The sequence below is a fragment of the Entelurus aequoreus genome, linkage group LG06 (assembly GCF_033978785.1).
Source record: "Entelurus aequoreus isolate RoL-2023_Sb linkage group LG06, RoL_Eaeq_v1.1, whole genome shotgun sequence".
Lineage (NCBI taxonomy): Eukaryota > Metazoa > Chordata > Actinopteri > Syngnathiformes > Syngnathidae > Entelurus > Entelurus aequoreus.
This window is the reverse complement of record NC_084736.1, coordinates 44,715,901-44,741,511: the sequence shown is the minus strand read 5'-3', so window position 1 is coordinate 44,741,511 and position 25,611 is coordinate 44,715,901. Positions and strand designations below refer to the sequence as shown.

The 25,611-nt window shown below is 36.9% G+C and overlaps 1 protein-coding gene across 9 annotated transcripts in view; it reads right to left on the bottom strand.

The window, feature by feature from the left end:
* slc20a2 (solute carrier family 20 member 2) overlaps positions 1-25,611 on the bottom strand; it is a 201,968-nt gene that overhangs the window by 88,701 nt on the left and 87,656 nt on the right. For 8 of the 9 annotated variants that reach the window (XR_009826552.1, XM_062050770.1, XM_062050772.1 and 5 more), the window contains 3 exons: positions 10,449-10,963; positions 5,881-6,021; positions 5,604-5,689 (listed from right to left, as the gene is read on the bottom strand). Coding sequence is in view for 8 of the 9 variants with exons in the window: in XM_062050770.1 (XP_061906754.1) it covers positions 5,604-5,689; positions 5,881-6,021; positions 10,449-10,737 (516 nt within the window). In the remaining variant the exon portion in view is untranslated. Of the gene's footprint in view, positions 1-5,603; positions 5,690-5,880; positions 6,681-6,978; positions 9,101-10,448; positions 10,964-25,611 lie in introns of those variants that run through there. The other variant, XM_062050777.1, reaches the window with a different exon arrangement.

Below are 25,611 nucleotides of genomic sequence, written 5' to 3'. Positions count from 1 at the left end.
GCATAATCATAGACTATCAGCTGAATTTTAAAAGTCACATTAAGAACATGTGTAAAACCCTGAAGGCAAACCTAGGCTGTTTTAAGATTATAAGACACTGCTTAACTCTCAGCTGTGCTTTTACTTTTATGAATTCAATGATTCTTTCACACATATCTTATGGCTTAACTACATGGTCCCAGGCACACCAGTCATCAATCAAGACCATTGAGTGTCTTTATAACCACGCATTGAAAGTTCTAGACAAGAAGAGTATACGATATCATCATTGCCAAATTATAACCAAATACAATATTTTAAGTTTGATCAATTTTATTTTGTTGCACACAGTCAAACTGGTTTTTAAATACTTGGATAACTCTGCTCCCCAATTGCTCTGCAAGGCAATTACAAGACTGCAAAGTGGTACCAGATCTACCACCCAAGCAGTGTCAAAAGGCAACTGTTGTGTTAAATTCCGTAGAACATCTTTTGCCCAGACTGCCTTTTCAATAAAAGGACCACAACTATGGAACTCTTTACTGGACACTTTGAAAAGTATACCTGCACTTGTCACTTTAAAAAAAAAACACAATTATGGCTAGTTGAGCAACAATCGTGTTCCCATGTTTAGTTTTTACTCATTTTTACTAATTGGTTTTTATCTAGTCTGCACTTTGTCTGTGTTATTATTATTATTGGCTTGTATCTAGTTTGCACTTTGTCTGTATTATTACTATTATCATTATTATCGACTCATTCTATTTTTTATTTTCCTATTTTAATGATGTTGGATCTGTGTTGTTGTTATTGTTGTTGGGGACAAGTGTTGTAAATTAGCTTTGGCTACAAACACTATGATGCATACATTGGATAACTGTTTCAGATGTCTATGTTTTTGTATCTGTCCCTATTTAAACTAAACCTCTATAATAATAATTATAATTTCTAATACAAAGTTATAGTTCCAACTTATATGTGTCAGTAGGCTCACTATTGAAGCGCTAAAAACCACAACAAAGTGGATGGGGAGAAGACGCTGTCGAAAGGAGCCACGTGAATAAGACCCGCCCACAAAACACTGCATCCAGAAAGTGTCTCGAAAACAACAAACCAAATAACCACCATTACATGTTATGTAGAACACGAGGTAGTGTTTTAAATGTAGAAACAATGATTATATGACCCTTAACATTGACCAAAATTTAGGGGACTCCTTAATGGTTTTAAAAATGAAAATAATCAAAATGGCTCCCGCATGCTTTCATTTTTCAGTGCGTGGCCCTCAGTGGAAAAAGTCTGATCTAAAATATTTATACTCAGGTTGTGAAAGTATGATAACAGGTGATGACGTCAAGCTGGGCCTATTCACTCTTGCAAGACGTGTGTGCTCTCTTAACAAGTCTGATAAATGACCTGCAACTCAAATATAAGCCTGAAATATTCACCGTCCAATATTTCTCCTTCGACAGAAACATCCAGAGTTTGACCCGCTCCGATTTAAGTGACTCATTCTGTGAGTCGTTTATCCCGCGATCATGCAGCCGTGACCTTACTGTTATCCGCCGCACGTTCTCCTTCCCCGTCTGCCAGAGATTGCCTGTTACGTAACGCGAGATGCGCCAGTGTTGCCAAATCAAATGGATTTTATCGGCGCTGAAGCTTTTTATAAACATTTGCGTGGACACGTGTCTACTTTTTTTTTTTTATAATTCAATTTAGCCAGCAAGTAGTTCCAAGTTTCACATGCTGACAATTTTAAAACCACACACATTTTTACCACTGTGTTACGTGGCCTTTCCTTTTAACAACACTCCATAAACTTTTGGGAACTGAGGAGACCAATTTTTGAAGATTTTCAGGTGGAATTCTTTCCCATTCTTGCTTGATGTACAGCTTAAGTTGTTCAACAGTCCAGGGCAGGGAAAAAGACTATGTGTTGCTCCAAAACCTGTATGTAACTTTCAGCATTGATGGTGCCTTCACTGATGTGTAAGTTACCCATGTCTTGGGCACTAATACCCCCCCATACCATCACAGATTCTGGCTTTTCAACTTTGCGCCTATAACAATCCGGATGGTTCTTTTCCTCTTTTGTCCAGAGGACACGACGTCCACAGTTTCCAAAAGCAATTTGAAATGTGGACTCGTCAGATCACAGAACACTTTTCCACTTTGTCAGTCCATCTTAGATGAGCTCGGGCCCAGCGAAGCCGGCGGCGTTTCTGGGTGTTGTTGATGGATGGCTTTTGCTTTGCATAGTAGAGTTTTAACTTGCACTTACAGATGTAGCGACCAACTGTGGTTACTGACAGTGGTTTTCTGAAGTGTTCCTGAGCCCATGTGAGGATATCCTTTACACACTGATGTCGCTTTTTGATGCTCCTTTTGATGATATTACGAACCGTAGATGGTGAAATCCCTAAATTCTTTGCAATAGCTTGTTGAGAAATGTTGTTCTTAAACTGTTTGACGATTTGCTCACGCATTTGTTTACAAAGTGGTGACCCTCGCCCCATCCTTGTTTGTGAGTGACTGAGCATTTCGTGGAAGCTGCTATTATACCCAATCATGGCACCCACATGTTCCCTGTTCACCTGTGAGATGTTCCACATAAGTGTTTGATGAGCATTCGTCAACTTTCTCAGTCTTTTTTGCCACTTCTGCCAACTTTTTAGAAACATGTTGCAGGAATCAAATTCCAAATGAGCCAATATTTGCCAAAAATAAAGTTTTCCAGTTCGAACGTCAAGTATCTTGTCTTTGCAGACTATTCAATTGAACATAGGTTGAAAAGGATTTGCAAATCATTGTATTTAGTTTTAATTTACAATTTACACAACGTGCCAACTTCACTGGTGTTGAGTTGAGTTGAGTTTGAGTTTATTTCGAACATGCAAGCATACAACATGATACATCACAATTTCCAGTTTCTCTTTTCAACATGTTCGAAAAGGAGTAGGAAGAAGCAGAGCTTATTTAATCCTACCCCTCTTCTTTACATAACAGTTGCTAAAACTTTTTGTTCACTTCCTGTTCACAATTTATTCACAATAAACTCCATAAGTAATCACAATAAAAATAAATAAATAAATAATAGTAAGAATTTAATAATTATAATTGGTGAAGTAAGTCATATTTCATATGATGAGATAAGTAAGATTACTTTAAGAATGAATGAATGGATGGATGAAATAAATTGAGAATGTTTGTCATGGTTCTTCTTCTTTGTACTTTGTAAACACTTTAAGTTTGAAGAGTTTCTTGAAGTGGATCATATTAGTACATTGTTTGATTGCTTTGCTTAATCCATTCCATAATTTAATTCCACATACTGATATACTGAAGGTCTTAAGTGTTGTACGTGCAAACAAATGTTTTAAATTACGTTTTTCTCTAAGATTATATTTCTCCTCTTTTTTTGAGAAGAATTGTTGTATATTCTTGGGTAGCAGGTTATAGTTTGCTTTGTGCATAATTTTAGCTGTTTGCAAATTCACTATGTCGTGGAATTTCAGTATTTTTGATCCAATAAATAAAGGGTTTGTATGTTCTCTATATCCAACATTATGTATTATTCTAACTGATCTTTTTTGTAACACCGTTAATGAATGAAGTGTACTTTTGTAATTATTTCCCCATATTTCTACACAGTAGCTCAGATATGGTAACACTAGTGAGCAGTAGAGAATATGAAGGGATTTTTGGTCTAGAACATGTTTTGCTTTATTCATTATTGATGTGTTTCTTGCAACTTTATGTTGTATATTTTTTACGTGAGATTTCCAGTTCAATTTATCATCAATCATTATACCTAGTAATTTGGTTTCATTTACTCTTTCAATTTCTATTCCGTCTATTTGTATTTGTGTTTGACTTTCTCTTCTACTGTTACCAAATAGCATTATTTTAGTTTTACTGAGATTCAACGATAGTCTGTTTTTGTCAAACCATCTTTTTAATTTGTTAATTTCTTCTGTTATTATTTGTATTATCTCCTGTGTGTTCTCTCCTGAACAAAACGCTGTTGTATCATCCGCAGATAATACTAACTTTAAATATTTTGTAACTTTACAAATGTCATTTATATAGAGATTGAAAAATTTAGGTCCTAGTATTGATCCCTGAGGTACACCACAGGATATATTTAGCGTTGTAGACGTGTGTTCGCCTAGCTTCACGTATTGTTTCCTGTTCGTTAGATAACTTCTTATCCAGTTTAAGACTAACCCTCTGATGCCATATCGTTCTAGTTTTTTGATTAAAATATTGTGATTAATTGTGTCAAATGCTTTAGTTAGATCCATAAACACTGCTGCCGCACATTTTTTACTATCTATTGCATTGGTAATTTCTTCTGTAATTTCAATTAAAGCCATTGAAGTTGAAACATTAGCTCTGTATCCATATTGGTTCTCTTCGAGTTGGGTTTTGAATTTATTTTCTGTTTACTTATTTGATTATTTATTTATTAATTTTTTACAGCACCATGATTTTTCCAACCTGGTATGGTTTCATATAATTTGTCAAGGTTGTAAGCTGGAAGTACGCAGATATAATTATTGAATAGGATTAGGAGTTTACGATTAGGAGTAAGATGACTAATTCAGTGTTAACATTTGAGTGGGTCCCGAGCTCCTGTGTAGTGAAAAAGTCGGGCCCCGACGTCAAATATGTTAAGAACCCCTGATTGTATTGCACTAACAAATGTGAGGTTTTTTTTATATTTTATTAAATCGTATTTAAGAAAAAAACTGATAAAAAAATAGAATTGTATTGTTTTGTTATATTGCTATTGTTATTTCATTTGATTGTTGTTACAATTATTATTATTGTGTGAACTTCCACCATTCACACATTTTTCAACCTATTCACACCATTGCACTTTCAACATATTCCACTCCTCCTGCACATTCAAACAATAATTTTTCCAAGTTAAAAAAAAATTCCAGGAATTCCCAGTTTTCCAAACTTTATTTTCACCCTTTTTTCTGGTGACTCCTCCTCCCACATTTTTCAACCCACTTTAACCGTTCCAGCGTCAAAACATTCCTCTCAATCAGGTCAAAAAACAAAGTTGTGTTTTGAACTGGAAAAATTCCCGGTTTTCCCGAAATTCCAGGGATTCCATAATACCATTTCTTTAATTAAAAATGTTACTACTTCAACATTTCTCAATTGTTTTGAAAAATTCCAACACCAACCATTTAGAACATTCAAGTTTTTTAAAAAAATTCCCGCTTTTCCCAAAATTCCCAAATTTCCTCGAAATTCCCATTGAAATGAATGAGACATTTTTGAATGTTCTACAGCTGCCACAATTTTTTATCTGATTCAAACTGTTCCAACTCTAAAATATTCAGCCTGTTCAAAATTGTGTGCTCTCCTTCAACAATTAAAAAAAAATTCCCGGATTTCAAAGAATTACCAGTTTTCAGGGACATTTTCCCCATTCAAAATGAATTGTACATTTTTTTTAACTTCCACAATTCGCACATTTTTCAACCTATTCAAACCATTCCAACATCAACACATTCCACTCATCCAACTAACACTTTCCCAAGTTCATGCGGACCTCTGCTGTGACATACCTTTTCCTATTCTGCCTAAAGACGCGGACCCACCTTATTGAGGATGGTGTTCCTGATGAGAATGAAGAGGATTCCAGACATGAGTCCAGACAGCAAGGGGGAGATGAACCAAGACGACACTGCAGACAGAGACAAGTGTCAGTGGCAGAGTGGCAGCCATATCATCAGCCCATGTGAACTTGGGTCAACTACTTATACGTGGTCCTACGTCTCTGTAAACAGATGTTTACAGAGACTGGCAATTTGCTTGTTTGATCGATTAATAATAAAACCAATAATCTTCTTGTCACACAGACTTTGACAGCATTACCGATCTTAACCAGCTGCATCCATTGGACGCCCTTGGTGCCAATGGCCACCATGGAGAAGCCGATGGTGGCGCCCACAATGCAGTGAGTTCCGGAGATGGGCAGTCGGAGGAAGGAGGCAATGAGCTGCCACACTGCAGAGCCTGCAGACAAAACTTTTGTCACCTTTCGTGAACTTGAGATGGGTAGAACTGAAACAAATGGACATATTTTGAAGATACAGAAAAAAAGCCATTCATCTGTTTGGGAGATCATGTGACTCAACTAGGACTGCAGCTATCAATTATTTTAGTAATTGAGTAATCTATCAATTAGGTTGTTCGATTAATCGGATAAAACAACACAATGCCTCAATGAGTATTTTAGGGGCAATAGTTAAAAATAAACAAAAAATGTTTTACTTGCCCTAATTTTCATTATCCTCTATTGACTTCCTATTACCTTCTTTGACTGTCGTTTACCTTGTTTTACCTTCTATATTTATTTTTTGTACCTTTTATTTACCCTCTTTTACCCATTTTCCTTCTTTTGCAGTCTATTTAACTTTTTTAACCTATTTTTTACCTTCAATGTACCTTCTATGACCATATTTTACTTTGTTTCATTTGTGTTTACCTTCTATATTCTTTATTTGACCTTTTATTTACCTTCTATTTAACTTATTTACCTTTATTTATCTTCTATTTAACTTAGTTCACCTTTATTTACCTTCTATTTAACTTATTTCACCTTAATTTACCTTCTATGTAACTTCTTACCGCTTAGTTACCTTCTATGTAACTTCTTTTACATTTTTATTTACCTTTATTTATCTTCTATTTAACTTATTTCACTTTTATTTACCTTCTATTAAACTTTGTACCTTTTATTTACCTTCTATTTAATGTCTTTTACCTTTATTTACCTTCTATGTAACTTATTTACCTTTATTTAACCTCTTTTAGCTTTATTTACCTCCTATTTAACTTATTTTACTTTTAGTTACCTTCTATTTAACTTTGTACCTTTTATTTACCTTGTATTGAACTTCTTTTACATTTTTATTTACCTTGTATTTAACTAATTTTACCTTGTATTTAACTTATTTTACCTTTAGTTACCTTCTATTTAACTTATTTTACCTTTATTTACCTTCTATTTAACTTCTTTTACATTTTTGTTAACCTTCTATTTAACTTCTTTTACCTTTTATTTACCGTCTGTTACCCCTTTTTACCTTTTATTTACCTTCTTTTACTTTTAATTTATCCTCCATTTACCTTATTTAACCTTCCATTCACCTTCTTTTACCTTTTATGTTCATTCTTTTACCTATTTAACTGTTTAAATTCCATTTCCCTTATACTAACCATTTTTACCCCTTATTTTACTTCCTATTACCTTTAATTTACCTTCTATTTACCTTTTATTTACATTCTGTTTAACTTATTTTACCTTCGATATTCTTTTTTTCTACCTTTTATTTACTTTCTATTTAACTTATTTTACCTTTTATATTCCTTTTTTTACCTTTTATTTACATTCTATTTACCTTCCCTTACCTTTTATTTCAAACCTTTACCTTATTTTTTTTCTATTTACCTTTTATTTACCCTTTCTTTACTTTTTAACCTTCTTCTACCATTTACTTATTCTACCTTTTATTTACCTTTTTACCTTTCATTTCCCTTTTTTCACATTCTTTTACCTTTGCTCACCTTCTTTTACCTTTACTTCAACTTGTTTTACCATCATTACACTCAATAATTTAAAAAAACAGAATATAAATCGTAGCTTTTTTCAAATAAATTAATTGATTTATTCGATTAATCGTTGCAGCCCAATAGACACAACAGGTGGATCCTTGGCTCTGGCTAGTTCCTGATCACAGCACACAAACAACTTCAATCCCAATGGCTTAAATTGTTCACATGATTTAAATGCCATTTGTGGTGTCCCCGACCGATATGAAATATGGTTATCCTCAAAATGTCATAATCATTAGACAAATGGTGAGTGAGTCTCCAACCGTGTTCCTGCAAAGACATTTTGTTTGGTGGTATTCATGTCTGTCAACCAATCTTGCTTCCATTTGACATACACATGCTTGTTAAAGCCCTTCAGCTATGTGGCGATTCAGCTAAACACCTCAAAGTTGCAGTGCCTGTTTTGTTGAGTGCATTGGGGTCAAACTTTGGGGTTTAATACCAGCCTCAATATGTGGTGTATTTGTCACCAGCAGGGTGCATGTTTTGATATATTGTCACCTCTTTTACTCCCTTTCAGGAGTAAAAGAGTTAGCTTACAAAAAAAACACATTTTTGTCATAAGAGTAAAAGATAATAAGGGTCGATATCAATATACAGTATATCGCGATAGCACGTAGTTGAAATAATTCTTAAAAAATGTTCAATAAAACATTTGATTATTTTTTTTTCTTCTTTGTCGGGGGAAAGCGGAAGTTGTGAAGCAAGGTTGGTGGCATGAACAAAGGCACTCAGGAAGTGATCACTGAACAGCCAATCAGGTAACAGTGTCAACTATCAGGTTTGCTTGCGCCATCTTGTCGTCTCGCAGTTGATTCTTTGCATGGAGTGAGAAGAGAAAGTAAAAATGAAGAAATTGTGGATAAAACAGAAAAAGAAACCTCGACAGTATGGCAGTTTTTTGCAGTTATTCAAAACGTAGTCAATCCAATGCGGTCTATAAATGATGCAAGGCGCTCGTACCCACCAAGACCGGCAATACCACACCACCTCAGCCGCGCTTACCCTGTAGAGCACAGCTGTAACTTCCTGGCACTAAACCTGCAGAAAATAGTTCTTCTCATGTTTCTTTGTTTACATTTTCACACTTTGCACTATTTTGTTCCACTTTGTTAAGCATTTCTCACATTTTACTTATTTCTGCACCTTCATTTTAAGAGTTTATTAAGTCTTCAATATGATTTTAGAGTTTTGTTGTCCAAGCTTGTGTTGACATTTCCTCTTCTTTCTGCCTTGAGAGCTGAGAGGGTTATAATCAGAGGAAGGTTACATTTGAAATAAAAAATGTTTACATTTTATGTATTTTTTTTCTCCTGGTCCTTATTTCTGATAGGTCATAAAAAAAACGTATAATCGGCCGATTCAGCCATGTTGCCAAGTTCTAGTAATAATTGTAAAATGAATGATGAAAGACAAAGTTTGGTCCTTTCCACCTCACCTCCTATTAGGGTTGTCCCGATACTAATATTTAGTACTAGTATCAAAATGTATTTCGATACTTTTCAGTACTTTTCTAAATAAGGGGGACCACAAAAAAATTGTATTGTTGGCTTTATTTTAACAAAAAATCTTATGATACATTAAACATATGTTTATTATTGCAATGGTGTCCTTAAATAAAATAGTGAACATATTAGACAACTTGTCTTTTAGTAGTAAGTAAACAAACAAAGGCTCCTAATTAGTCTGCTGACGTATGCAGTAACATATTGTGTCATTTCTCATTCTATTTTGTCAAAATTATGAGGGACATACTGTAAAAAAATATTATTAATCTACTTATTCATTTACTGTTAATATCTGCTTATTTTCTGTTTCAACATGTTCTATCTACACTTACGTTAAAATGTAATAATCACTAGTTCTTCTGTTGTTAGTATTATTTAACTAGTTTTGAATTATACCACACATTTAGGTATCGATCCGATACCAAGTTGTTACAAGATCATACATTGGTCATATTAAAAGGCCTCATGTGTCCAGGGACATATTTCCTGAGTTTATAAACAAAAAAAGGAAAAAGATCGTGTGACGATAAAAAAAAAACAATGTAATCATAGTAGTATCGACTGGATACACTCTTGTACGTGATATCATTACATTGGATGTCAGGTGTAGATCCACCCATGGTATTTGTTTACATCCAGGACCGCTAGCTTTTGTTAGTGGTGACGCAGGTGAGCAATTGTATCCTCCTACGGTGTGTAATGAAGCATGTTTAGCTATTCCTCATCCTGCAGGGATGATACTTGTAAGAAACATACTTTATTTGTTGCCATGGAGGCGAGGATTAGGGATTTAGAAGTAGCTAAAACACTGCAGACTGCGGATAGATGTTAACTGCTAGCTAGCTAGCCATGTCTTAAAGCACCTCTTCCTGAGGGCGTTTCAGTGTTATAGTTTCACCTTTATCTTTAGTTTTTAGACCAAAATGTGTCCGTTCTCCCTTTTCTGTCTACACACTGTGTCTGCTTGTAAGTACTCTGTGGTTGTGCGCTGCCGAACATGCTCTTCTGCTCGTAAAACCAGCAATGTCACGACGTGACGATGCGTCATCATGCCCGGGTACTTTTCAAACAGAGTATGGGATCGTTTTTGATTCATTAGTACCGTGATACTATACTAGTACCGGTATACCGTACAACCCTACCTCCTATTCTATTCAGGCAATTGTGAGATGCAGTGCAGCGATATAATCCCTGAATGAGAAAAATAAGATTGGTTGTGGTACTCTGACAGAAACGTCTCAATATCCAGCAGACCGTAGCCTAATAGTGTCTGGCCCGAGTACTGAAATGGTCCAAGGTGCACCTGACGTAACTTACCGACCATAGCGCTGACCTCCCCCGCCATGAGCACAGGCACCGTCTCGTTGTACAGATTGACATCAATGATGCCTTTGCGGATGGTCTCGCCCACTTTGGCCCCCAGCAGCATGGAGCCCAGCGTCTCGAATATGGAGGCGAGAATGCAGGCCTGCTTCAGCGTTACCACGCCGGACCCCACCGCCGTCCCGAAGGAGTTGGCCACGTCATTGGCGCCCACGGAAAAGGCCAAAATGAAGGCTATGATGAAGCCAAAAATGACCAACCACAGGTACGAGTCCAGATCCATGTTGATATGGTTTCACTCCGCACACAGGAACAAACAACTTTTTTTTTATATTAATTGCACGTGTGTGGAGGACTTAGGCCCACTCCTTTTCTTTGTGTCCTGGTCGGAAAGAACTGGAGGGGAGGAGCACAGCCGCTAACTAAGCTTTTGGGGTTGTGTCCAAAGATTGGAGACTAGTGATGGTGGGTGCAGAGAGCTTTCCATAGTTTAACTCCAGATAGGTCACCTGTAGGGGAAAAAGGAGAGACAAATTAGTGGAATGGAAGAACTTTGACTTTCTGTGTTCCAGCATCAGCCCACATCTGGCCACAATGTCTTTCAACCAACCAACATTATAGACCACAAAAGTACATAACTCAAAACCAGTCAAGTTGGCACGTTGTGTAAAAAAGAAATTAAAATTAATTACAATGATTTGCAAATCCTTTTCAACTTATATACAATTGAATTGACTGCAAAGACAAAATACTTGACGTTCGAACTGGAAAACTTTGTTATTTTTTGAAATATTAGCTCATTTGGAATTTGATACCTGCAACATGTTTCAAAAAAGCTGGCACAAGTGGCAAAAAAGACTGACAAAGTTGAGGAATGCTCATCAAACACTTATTTGGAACATCCCAGAGGTGAACAGGCTAATTGGGAATAGGTGGGTGCCATGATTGGGTATAAAAGCATCCATCCATTTTCTACCGCTTATTCCCTTCGGGGTTGCGGGGGGCGCTGGAGCCTATCTCAGCTACAATCGGGCGGAAGGCGGGGTACACCCTGGACAAGTCGCCACCTCATCGCAGGGGTATAAAAGCAGCTTACATAAAAAACTTAGTCATTCACAAACAAGGATGGGGTGAGGGTCACCACTTTGTGAACAAATGCGTGAGTAAATTGTCCAACAGTTTAAGAACAAGATTTCTCAACGAGCTATTGCAAAGAATTTAGAGATTTCACCATTTACGGTCCGTAATATCATCAAAAGGTTCAGAAAATCTGGAGAAATCACTGCACGTACGCGATCATATTACGGACTCTCGATCCTTCAGGCGGTACTACATCAAAAAGTGACATCAGTGTATAAAGGATATCACCACATGGGCTCAGGAACACTTCAGAAAACCACTGTCAGTAACTACAGTTTGTCGCTACATCTGTAAGTGCAAGTTAAAACTCTACTATGCAAAGCGAAAGCCATTTATCAACAACACCCAGAAACGCTGCCGGCTTTGCTGGGCCCGTGCTCATTTAAGATGGACTGATGCAGAGTGGAAAAGTGTCCTGTGGTCTGACGAGTCCACATTTCAAATTGCTTTTGGAAACTGTAGATGTTGTGTCCTCCAGAACAAAGAGGAAAATAACCATCTGGATTGTTATAGGCGCAAATTTTTAAAGCCAGCATCTGTGATGGTATGGGGGTGTATTATTGCCAAGGGCATGGGTACCTTAAACATCTGTGAAGGCACCATTAATGCTGAAAGGTACATACAGGCTGTGGAGCAACATATGTTGCCATCCAAGCAACGTTATCATGGACGCCCCTGCTTATTTCAGCAAGACAATGTCAAGCCACGTGTTACAACAGCGTGGCTTCATAGTAAAAAAGTGTGGGGACTAGACTGGCCTGCCTGTAGTCCAGACCTGTCTCCCATTGAAAATGTGTGGCGCAATTTGAAGCCTAAAATACCACAACGGAGACCTCGGACTGTTGAACAACTTGAGCTGTACATCAAGCAAGAATGGGAAAGAATTTCACCTGAAAAGCTTAAAAAATTGGTCTCAGTTCCCAAACGTTTACTGAGTGTTGTTAAAAGAAAAGGCCATGTAACACAGTGGTAAAAATGCCCCTGTGCCAACTTGTTTGCAATGTGTTGCTGCCATTAAATTCTAAGTTAATGATTATTTGCCAAAAAAAATTAAGGTTCTCAGTTTGAACATATAAATAAACATTGATTGATTGATTGATTAAATATCTTGTCTTTGCAGTCCACCCAATTGAATATAAGTTGAAAAGGATTTGCAAATCATTGTATTCTGTTTTTATTTACAAATTACACAACGTGCCAACTTCACTGGTTTTGGGTTTTGTATAATACATACCATAGATGAGTAGGGTTGGGTATCGAGTATCGAGTATCGATTGGAACCGGGACTAACTTTCCGATTCTCCCGGAATCGTTCAAAAGTTTAAATTTCGATTGCTATTTTTGATACCAGTCCGCCGACCGGAAAAAATGATGTCCGCCGAACCGGAAGAAGAAGCCGCTGAACACCAACGAAGAAGCGCCCACCGCCGGAAGTGTTAGCATAGCCGAGCGAGTCAGTCAAGCTCAAGCATGGATAGCGGGCGTCGGCGGTCGAAAGTGTGGCTTTACTTTACAAAAAAAAATGAAATAACCGCGAAATAACAGAGCTCCATGTCCATCAAGAAACGAGTGGCGAGAGAACTGCAGATGTACCAGGACGTTCCACCGATACTTATGTCTGACGACCCTGCTGCATGGTGGTGGAACCAACAAAAGACTTATCCTTTGCTGTCATAGCTCGCTTTCTCCTATTTATGCGTTCAAGCTTCTTCCACACCCAGCGAACGTGTATTTTCCACAGCAGGAGACACTATCTGTCCAGAACGCTCACGCATCCTGCCTGAGAAGGCGGATATGGTCATTTTCCTAAACAAGAACTGTCTCTGATTTTATACTGTACCTGCTGCTAATCTGGACTGGGTTTTGCAAGTTGTTTCTTATTGTTTATTTGCTTTTCTGCACCAGGTTAGCCCATCAGTGGGAGCACGGTAACATTTTTAAGTACCTGCAACATCATACACTTGTGTGTGTAAATGTGTTTTCATGAGGTTTTCTGCAGCATCATACACTTATGTGTAAAGGTGTTTTCATGAGGTTTTAAAAAATAAAGCTCTCTTGAAGAAAGTGTACTCCTGGGAAAATGTATTCATAATTTATAATATTTATATTCAAGTTCATAGATTTTATATTTATATTCTAGTTGAAAACAGCCCTGTGAGGAATTTATAGTAAAGTTCATAAAAAGTTAATAGAATTAAAATTGATGGAGAATGTCAGACTATTTCATTCAGAAAAACTGTAGGTTAGCTAGCTCATTTAAAATATCCTAAACTTTTTTTTGACCCTGCATCTTAAAAGAATCGGAATCGAGAATCGACAGGAATCGGAATCGAAACAAAGAATCGGTATCGGAATCGGAATCGTTCGAATTCAAACGATACCCAACCCTATAGATGAGACCTGGGCATTGTACGGCCCCCGGGCCACATACATTTGGTTGACTCTGACCGGCCCGTGTAAGGTTAATTGGAAATTACAAAATAAACATATTTTCTCATTTTACCTCATGCATGGACCATATGGACTAAAGCTGCAATGCTTTTATTTTGAAGTTGTTTTTTATTCACATACATAATGACGCGATACTATAGCATCACGTGCGCATGATTGGATCGTTGTCACAACAACATGACTTTAGCCCTCAAAAATGTCCACTCATGCTAAAAAAAAAAGGTAGATACCGAATGCAGGCTTTTCAACAAAAATTGGACTGCAAAGTATTTGTTTACTGAAGTCCGAGGTAAAGCCGTGTGTTTAGTTTGCGGGGAGCAGATCGCCGTCTTTAAGGACTACAATTTGAGTCGGCATTACGAGACGAAACATGTGGAGAAATACAAAAACTTGACTGATGCTGAAAGGGCGAGAACATCGGAAGCTTTGCTAGCTCAGCTGCAAAATCAGCAAGGCTTTTTTTACCAAGCTTCACACATCCAGGGATGCAGCAATCAAGACCAGCTTTGTGATATCCCACAAAATCGCTAAAAACAGTAAGCCATTCTCGGAGGGGGAGTTTGTCAAAGAGTGCTTGGTGGACTGTGCAGCACTAATATGCCCTGAAAAAAAAGGCGCATTTGAGCAAGTTTCGCTGTCCAGGCGAACCGTGACGAGGAGGATTGAGGACATTGCGGGGAATCTGGAGCTTCAGCTGCAACGTGGAGTGGCAAGTGTTGACTATTTCACCTTGCCTTTGGACGAGAGCTACGATGTCCGCAACACATCCCAGCTACTCATATTTGTCCGGGAGATAACGGACTTCAAGATTACGGAGGAGCTGGCATCCATGCAGTCGATGAAAGGGACGACGACATGGAGCGATCTGTTTATGGAGGTAAATGCGTGAATGGACATTCTGGGATTGAAATGGGACAGACTGGCAGGTGTCACAACAGATGGTTGTCCAAATCTTACAGGGAAAAATGTCGGACTTTTGAAACGTATGCAAGATAAAGTGACAGAAATCGACGCAGATCAGAAATTGGTATTTTTGCATTGTATCATACATCAACATGTGTTGTGCAAGTCAGTGCTAAAAATTAACCATGTTATTGATGTTGTTGCTAAAACAGTAAACTTCATCAGGGTACGGGCATTGAATCACAGACAGTTTGTCGCACTTTTGGAGGAGCATGAGACTGAGCAAAGGGACATCGGCTACCACACAGCTGTCGGATGGCTCAGACTGGGCAAAGTGCTAAAAAGAGTTTGGGACCTGAAAGCAGAGATTCGAGAGTTTTGTGAGAAGAAAGGCAAATACATCCCAGAGCTCTCAGATGAGGACTGGATAGCAGATTTTGCATTTGCTGTTGATGTAACTGCACTGATGAATGAACTGAACACCAAACTGCCAGGCAAGGGCCTTTTTGTTCATGAAATGCACAGCCTGGTGAAGGGTTTCATGAGAAAGATGCAGTTTCTTTCAAGCCAACTGGAGAGCAACACTCTCACTCACATGCAAACCCTGAAAGAAGTCACACCATCAGCTGGTCACCTCCGCAGGTACTCATCCATGTTAAGAGCATTGCATGCTGAATTTTCAAGGCGATTTGAAGATCTCAGAACAATCGAGGATGAAATGCACACGATTTCCTCTCCCTTTACCTGCAGTGTGGATAATGCACCCAGTGATGTTCAGCTGGAACTCATTGACCTGCAGTCTGATGCAGTACTGGCAAAGCACTTTAAGTCAGGATATCTGCTGGATTTCTACTCTTCTCTTAAGGAGGAGAACTTTCCAAACATGAGGAGACATGCTCAGAAGATGTTGGTTCTCTTTGGCTCTACCTACATATGTGAACAAACATTTTCAATTATGAAGTTTAAAAAATCCAGATATAGATCCACTTTCACTGATGATCGTCTGTCAGCTGTGCTTCGCGTCTCAACCTCAGACATTCAACCTGACTTCGATGCACTCGTTAAAACCCAGCAGAGACTAGATTTCTCTCACTGAACAAGAAACAATAAGTTAAAAACACCAAATGAGGTGGTTAGACTACAAATGTTGATAAGTAAAGGCACCAACTAGCAGTGAATTGGGACACTTTCTTTGGAAGCCTTTTTCTCAAAATCACAGTTCAGTGATAATTAGTTCAGTTTGTTCAATAAGATGTGTCTTGCATAATGTTTGGAGCACAAAGACAATATTGTGATGTGATTGAATAAATGACATTTTTTGTAAGGCAACCCCTAAACCTTTTCATTTCTTAATTATAACATCTAGCCAGTCTTACCAGCTTGTCAAAACAATGCTATTTACTGCTTTTTATAAAGAAATACAATCAATATTATGCAGAATTGAGTTCAGCCTTTTGGCCCGGCTCTCCACAATATTTTCTGTTTCTCATGTGGCCCCATGGAAAAAATAATTGCCCACCCCTGCTATAGATATACTGTATGCAATAGATGGTAAACTGTGTGCAGCTGCAGTATTTATGGATCTAACTAAAGCATTTGACACAATTAAACATATTATCTTAATAAACAAATTAGAACGGTATAGCATCAGAGGGCTGGTTTTGAACTGGGTAAGAAGCTAGTTAACCAGCAGGAAGCAATATGTAAAGATAGGCGAACACAGATCTACAACGCTAAATATATCTTGTGGCGTACCCCAGGGATCAATTCTACAACCAAAACTGTTCAGCCTTTATATAAATTACATTTGTAAAGTTACAAAGGACTTAAAGTGAGTATTATTTGCAGACGACAACAGTGTTTTCTTCAGGAGAGAACACACAGAAGCTAATACAAATAATAACAGAATAAATTAATACATTTAAGAGATGGTTTAACAACAAAAAGACTATCTTTCACTGGGTATCACTCCATCTTATCTTTCTTGTCTTTTAACAAAGAAACAAGGAAGTCACAATCTTCGCTCAATGAATGTTCTGCAATTTGTCGTCCCCAAAGTAAGAACTGAACTGGGCAAGAAAGCATTTATGATTTCAGCACCGAAGGCTTGGAATAACCTACAATCAAATTTTTAACTTCCAACCCTTTTTAAAGTTATTCAACATAATGTGGCAAAAAATATGTCAATAATGAATAAAGCAAAATATGTATTGGACGAAAAAATTCACTCTAGATTTTCTACTGCTCGCTATAAATAACTACAAAAGTACACTCATTATTCACTAACCGTGTTACAAAAAAGGTCAGTTAGAATAATACATGATGTTGGATATAGAGAAGATACAAACCTTTTATTTATTGAATCAAAAATATTGAAACTCAACGATTTAGTGCATTTGCAAAGAGCTAAAATTATGTACAAAACAAACTATAACCTGCTACCAAACAATGTACAATAATTCTTCTAAATATAACCTCAGAGGAAAATCTCATTTGAAACATTTGTGTGCACGTACAACACTTAAAACCTTTAACATGTCAGTATGTGGAATCAAATTATGGAATGGATTAGGCAAAAAGGTACATTTAAGAAGAGACTGTTCAAACTCAGTGTTAAATAAAGTACAAAGAAAAATAACTCTAATAAACATTTGGAACCTTATTGAATAATAGATGATCTTATTCACCGCTCCATGTGAATTACAACTTTTTTATTTTATTTATTTTTTCTTGGAGAACTGTATTGTTTATTATTTATAAAGTAAATATGTGTACACATGGAGGAGAGGAAGTGAATCAAATGTGTTTCTAATTGCTATGAAATGGAAAAGGGGTAGGAATAAATAAGCGCTGCTTCTTTTTACTCCTTTTCGAACATGTTGAAAAGTGACGCATCATGTTGTAACTGCATGCATGTTTGAAATAAACTTAAACCATAAACCATACATTTAAAATTGTTATGTTGGGAGAATCCATCTGTGAATGTTCTGCACTCCTGTTTCCATAATGCAACAGTCGTGGAGCTCTACATGGATATTGCGCAACTTGCCATAGTAGGAGTTAGGGTTGTCTCGATACCAATATTTTGGTACCTGTACCGGTACCAAAATCGACACTTCGACATTTTTCGATACTTTTCTAAATAATGGGGACCACAAAAAAATTGCATTATTGGCTTTATTTTAACAAAAAATCTTACGGTACATTAAACATATGTTTCTTATTGCATTTTTGTCCTTACATAAAATAGTGAACATACTAGACAACTTGTCGTTTAGTAGTAAGTAAGCAAAAAAAGGCTCCTAATTAGTCTCCTGACATATGCAGTAACTTATTGTGTCATTTCTCATTCTATTATTTTGTCAACATTATGAAGGACAACCTGTAAAAATTGATTATTAATCCACTTGTTCATTTACTGTTAATATCTGCGTATTTTCTGTTGTAACATGTTCTATCTACACTTCTGTTAATATGTAATAATCACTTATTCTTCTGTTGGATACTTTACATTAGTTTTGGATGATAGCACAAATTTAGGTATCGATCCGATACCAAGTCGTTACAGGATCATACATTGGTCATAATTTAAGTTCTCGTGTGTCCAGGGACGTATTTCCTGAGTTTCTGAATATAATATATATATTTTTTTTTAAAGAAAACATTTTTTGTGACGATAAAAAATATTAATGTAATCATAGTAGTATCGACTAGATACGCTCTTGTACTTGGTATCATTACATTGGATGTCAGGTGTAGATCCACCCATGGCATTTGTTTATATTGTGACGCCGGTGAGCTATTGTATCCTCCTAGGGTGTGTAGTGAAGCATGTTTAGCTATTCCTCGTCCTGCAGGGATGATACTTGTAAGAAACGTACTTTATTTGTCGCCATGGAGGCGAGGATTAGTGATTTAGAAATAGTTAAAACACTGCTGATTGCGGATGGACGTTAGCCGCTAGCTTGCTAGCCACGTCTTAAAGCACCTCTTCCTGACGGTGTTTCAGTGTTATAGCTTCACCTTTATCGTTAGTTTTTAGGCCAAAATGCGTCTGCTCTCCCTTTTCCGTCTACACACTGTCTGCTTGTAAGTACTTTGTGATTGTGCGCTGCCGAACATGCTTCTCTGTTCGTAAAACCACCAATGTCACGACGTGATGACGCATTGCTTGTTAAAAAAAAATGGGGAACCGGTAACTTTCAAACAGAGTATAGTACCGTTTTTGATTAATGAGTACCGCCATACTATACTAGTAACGGTAAACCGTACAACCCTAGTAGGAGTCATGTTGCTTTTCTTCAGACCATTAACTGGCCAAGTAGTGCCCTCAATTGCATCAAGATGTCATTAATTCCACACAATTAGCAGAATTCCTAACGAGTGATTGGCTAACTGATTTTTACGGCCATCCTTATTCAGCATGACAAAGACATGGATGGTGTTCTCCTGAGCAGACAAAACAGCCAACTGGTTCTAATGTATAATTAGAAACATATTCCTTCCTAGATCAGAAGGCCGATGCACCATTGCCTTCAATGGTTATGCCAATTGTTCACAGGCAGACTTCCATGTAAACAAATTATTACCTCAGCATAGCAAGGGGGCAGGCAGTTACCCTCGAGCCAAGCACTATCTGGAAATACTATAGTCCTTATCCCCTATTAGACCACAACAGTCACATAAAATGCTTATTTGTACTTGAAACCACACTGGATCATTATGTGGCATCATGAGTGATGCACAGCTGTATTTAATTCCTTTCTTAAATTAGCCTCCTGTGGTCCAGGCAGCTATAAAGGGAGCTCAGGGTTTGCCGGCAAGTTTCTAAAAAGGCTGAAAATTAAATAATTATCACTTTGTCTACAAAGGGATCAGCAACAAGGAACTGTCACTAAACAGTTACCAAGTCAAGTTAATAATTCACCACAAAGTATTACAGCTCTTAGGTCCTATTGAAATGGTACAAAGCTTCCTGCTAAATGATCATTAAGGATGTAATCCTGTATCTTGCAGCGGGCAAGAAATACCTGACTTATGCAACATTTCTACCTCCATTGGATTATGCAGACCTGTGCATTCTTAACCACTTGCTGAATCTCACTGGCTCCGCCCATATGGGTGATCTAAACATGTCACTTTCCTCAGGCAAATTTCATCTGGCCTGCGCACACTTGACCTTGTTTTTCATGCTGGCAGCTGCTCGTTGTTACATTCTGCAGACAAAGTAAGCTTTTCAAGCACATTCAAGGTCATGTGATATAGAACGTAACGAGTGTGGAAGGAAATTGCATTAGCTTAGCTTAGCGTCTCGGTCAATCTAAAATTATACAAACACATTCCTGTCCAAACAACTGAAATACCGTAGTTACATTGAATATAAAGGCAGTGCTGTTCTTGCACAAAGTGTTTGATATAAACTTGACAGTTACGAGTTTAACCGGAAGTGAACTCACATAATCCGGAAGTGAAACAAATGATCGCCTAATTTGTATTTATTCAAAAGAGAACATTCTAAAACATTTACAAATTAAAATGGAAGTAGATAAACATACACATAAAAATAATATGGCTCTTATGAAACCAGAACAATATTTGATGTTTTCTCTGCAAAGAAAGTATATGGTGTGTATTTACTTTAGTTACTAAAATAATTAATTACAACGTGGTTATAAGATTTTAGTGTGTGTCTTAGTACTTTTTGAGCACATTCAACAATACCGCGATAATAATGAAAACCGTGATAATTTTGGTTGCAACTATTTTATTTAACCATATTACCGTATTTTTCGGACCATAGGGCGCACCGGATTGTAAGGCGCACTGCCGACGAATGGTGTCTTTTCGATCTTTTATCATATATAAGGCGCATTAAAGGAGTCTTTTTTTTTAATTTTTTTAATTGAAAACACTTTTTTGGGGTCTACATAACATGTAATGATGGTTCTTTGGTCAAAATATTGCATAGATGATGTTTTACAGATCATCTTCAAGCCGCTTTCTGACGGTCACTTCTGGATGCACTGCTTATTTACGTGACTCACTTTCGGCAGCGTCTTCTCCCCGTCATCTTTGTTTCATTGGTGTAGCGTGCAAGGACAGGAGTGGAAGAAGTGTCAAAAGATGGAGCTAACTGTTTTAATGACATTCAGACTTTACTTCAATCAATAACGGAGCAGCATTTTCTCATCCGTGGCTCAATAATGCAACATCAACGCTGGAAATGTGTCCCATGAAAAACCGTCCGACCGGAACTCTGTAATAACTAAAGTTCCTTAGGTGAATAATGTAAACTCACTATACCGGTATGTTTTAGCGCTTTCATGGCGAGTTTACTGACAGATATAAGTAAGAACTTTACACTACTTTATATTACAAACGGCAACAGCAGACGATGAATGTACCATAACAAGAAGATAGAGAAAAAGAAGAAGCTTATTGACTACGGAGTCGGCACGAACTACAAAGGCGGATGCGCGCAATTTTTCAGGATTTATACAGATCCCAAATACAGATCAGCAGGTACCAGAAGGTAAAAAAAGCTTCTTTTGCATAATATTGTGAAACAAAATAATATGTCTTATCTTATACACACACACCATAAAAATACTGGTATGTTTAATGCGCCAACAATCCATCAAGCGGTGCGGTTTCATAGCTTACCAAAGTCGTACTAAAACATTTCTATAGATTTTTGAGCGCTGTGTGTAATGTTCTATATTTTCAATGGAACATATGAAATGTTGGTGTTGTTTATTTGAGTCATATTGCCATCATATTGCAGTCTACACGTATCTCTTATGTTTGACTGTCATCCACTGGTCACACTTATCATTACACCATGCACCAAATAAATTGCTTCGAGGTCGGTAAGCAAAACCAGAATTATTCCGTACATTAGGCGCACCGGGTTTTAAGGCGCACTGTTGAGTTTTGAGACAAAAAAAAAGGATTTTAAGTGCGCCTTATAGTCCGGAAAACACGGTAGTAGTAAGTCAATATATGGTAGAGAAAACATTTATCAGCCCAGGCCAAGCTAAAACAAAAGGCACAGATGACAAATCTGGGATCTCAATATGATACAGTGCACTTCTTTACTCTAGCTAACTACAATCACTATTCTGTAATAAACATATTGTTTCATGAATGACACCTCCGTGACAGTCCACATCTTCCATGACGTTCCTGTACAACCACTGTTGTGCTGATTTTGACCAACTTCATGTTTACACAACAACAACTTCCCTATTTAGGTGCAGCAAAGGTTCAAAATGGCAAAAGGAATTATCCCACATTCATCGTTTCCATCTCTGCTGTGCATAATCATGTACGGCATGTGTAGAGTTCATAGTCGTTGGCAGAAAATCCTGCAACAAGTGGGAGGTTGAAAAGTTTGCAGGGTAAATCATTTAACTGCAACCTGGACTAATCGGCTGTCAATCACAGGGCAAAGTCAGTGATGGGGAATGGGGACCGCCACTCTCTTTAGAACCTTTCTTTAAAAAAAAAAAAGTGACTGAACTATACCAAGGGTATATACATTTTTGACCTCGAGGCCCAACTTTTCCACTGAAATATTACCACTGAATTAGTAATCTTACTCTTGATTTTAATCACGTCCAATATTTATATCTCACCTACTTACAATTTAACAGGTTTACAATGTAGTTAAATGATATGAAAGCATGTGTTAATTTCATAAATTATTATCAAGGCTTATGTCAGGCTGATTACAAAAATACATCTTCATCTAATATACTGTAAAATGATGGGACTCCTAAAAACTGATGAAAAATAAATTAACATACAATTGCACAGGGCTAAAATAAAAATATTCCAACTAAATTAATAATACATAATAATGTATATTTCTTATATAAACTATCAATAAAATATATGTTTAAAGTTACAAAAAAATAAAACTTCAACCACTTTAGACATGATTTTTGCGCTGAACAAATTTTTCTATGACCTCAGCTCCAGACTGTTTGTTTGATATTGTCATCACTGCCACAAGTGGTGTAAACATGTATTACAACTGAGTACAACAACTGAGTACACAGAGAAAAAAATGATCTGGCGGCTGGTGTGTAATATATATATATACACACATATATATATATATATATATATATATATATATATATATATATATATATATATATATATATATATATATATATATATATATATATATATATATATATATATATATACACGCACAAACATATACAGGTAAAAGCCAGTAAATTAGAATATTTTGAAAAACTTGATTTATTTCAGTAATTGCATTCAAAAGGTGTAACTTGTACATTATATTTATTCATTGCACACAGACTGATGCATTCAAATGTTTATTTCATTTAATTTTGATGATTTGAAGTGGCAACAAATGAAAATCCAAAATTCCGTGTGTCACAAAATTAGAATATTACTTAAGGCTAATACAAAAAAGGGATTTTTAGAAATGTTGGCCAACTGAAAAGTATGAAAATGAAAAATATGAGCATGTACAATACTCAATACTTGGTTGGAGCTCCTTTTGCCTCAACTACTGCATTAATGCGGCGTGGCATGGAGTCGATGAGTTTCTGGCACTGCTCAGGTGTTATGAGAGCCCAGGTTGCTCTGATAGTGGCCTTCAACTCTTCTGCGTTTTTGGGTCTGGCATTCGGCATCTTCCTTTTCACAATACCCCACAGATTTTCTATGGGGCTAAGGTCAGGGGAGTTGGCGGGCCAATTTAGAACAGAAATACCATGGTCCGTAAACCAGGCACGGGTAGATTTTGCGCTGTGTGCAGGCGCCAAGTCCTGTTGGAACTTGAAATCTCCATCTCCATAGAGCAGGTCAGCAGCAGGAAGCATGAAGTGCTCTAAAACTTGCTGGTAGACGGCTGCGTTGACCCTGGATCTCAGGAAAAAAAAAAAAAAATATATATATATATATATATATATATATATATATATATATATATACATATATATATATATATATATATATATATATATATATATATATATATATATATATATATATATACACACATACTGTACATACATACATATGTACATATATATATATAAATATATATACACTAGGGGTGTAACGGTATGTGTATTTGTATTAAACCGTTTCGGTACGGGGGTTTCGGTTCGGTTCGGAAGTGTACCGAACGAGTTTCCACACGAACATATTAAGTAGCCGCCTAAGCTAAAGTCTTAACAAGTTGTTCCACTTCTTCTGCCTCTGTCTCTGTCAGTACCCTACACAGCACCCAGCATTGTCCCACCCACACAACCATCTGATTGGTTACACACAGAGCGGTAACAGCTAATGAGCAGTGCGTATTCAGAGCAAAAACAGCCAATCAGCAGTGCGTATTCAGAGCGTATGGAGTCAGTGCTTCTGCGGTGGGGTTAGCAGATAAGTGTTTAGCAGGTAAGCATCAGGCAGCGGACTCTCCCCAAATTATAATAAACACCTCCCAGTCAACTTCTAGTAACATCACTATGAGCCCGTTGACTTTCTATAAATATAAAAGGCAGCGCAGCTCGCTTGCAGTCTTGGCTTGAGGTGAAGGCTAATTCGCTTTTAGCTTAACATTAGCTCATTTTGCGGTGTGTGTGTGTGTGTGTGTGTGCGTGTGTGTGTGTGTCTTACGTACAGCAAAGCCCTGTCTGTCTGTTATTTCACTTTACCTTTTTCTGTGTTGATTGAGCTGTGTTGAAGCAGCAAAAAATTACATTATGTTAAATGAAGAGTTTCTGTCTCTGATAGTTGATATAATAATGTTAGTTGATATAATAATGTAACTGCATCATAAAGCCTACATGAACTCCATGGTGTTCAGGGATGAATAGTCTCTCCTATTGCTATTTTACTATTTTTTCAGCTATAGTTACATTAATCATTAGTAATGGAGCAGCCTAGTTTTGAATGGCAGGGTCCTGCTATCACATGTTGATAAAAATATAACATTTACATAATAAAAATCAACTACAGGCTTCCCAAATGCTGTAATAAATTAAGCATGATGAGTTGACTTGAAACTGTTTAATGTTGCACTTTTTATATGTAGAAGAAAAGTTTTGTCATTTTATTTAATCTGAGCAACAATTTGAGGCAGTTTAATGTGGATTAACGTGGGCAGAATTATTATAGTGTTCCCAATGTTAAAAGGATAAAGCCATTGTTTACAAATTTGGTAAATAAATAACCAAAAAATGTATATTTTGTTGTTTTCTTACTGTACCGAAAATGAACCGAACCGTGACCTCTAAACCGAGGTACGTACAGAACCGAAATTTTTGTGTACCGTTACACCCCTAATATGTATACATATATACATACAAATATATAAATATATACATACAGTGGGGCAAAAAAGTATTTAGTCAGTCACCCATTGATTGTCAATGGGTGGCTGACTAAATACTTTTTTGCCCCACTGTATATACATACATATACATATACACATATATATATATATATATATATATATATATACATATATACATACATATACATATACATATACATATACATATACATATACATATCCATCCATCCATCTTCTTCCGCTTATCCGAGGTCGGGTCGCGGGGGCAGCAGCCTAAGCAGGGAAGCCCAGACTTTCCTCTCCCCAGCCACTTCGTCCAGC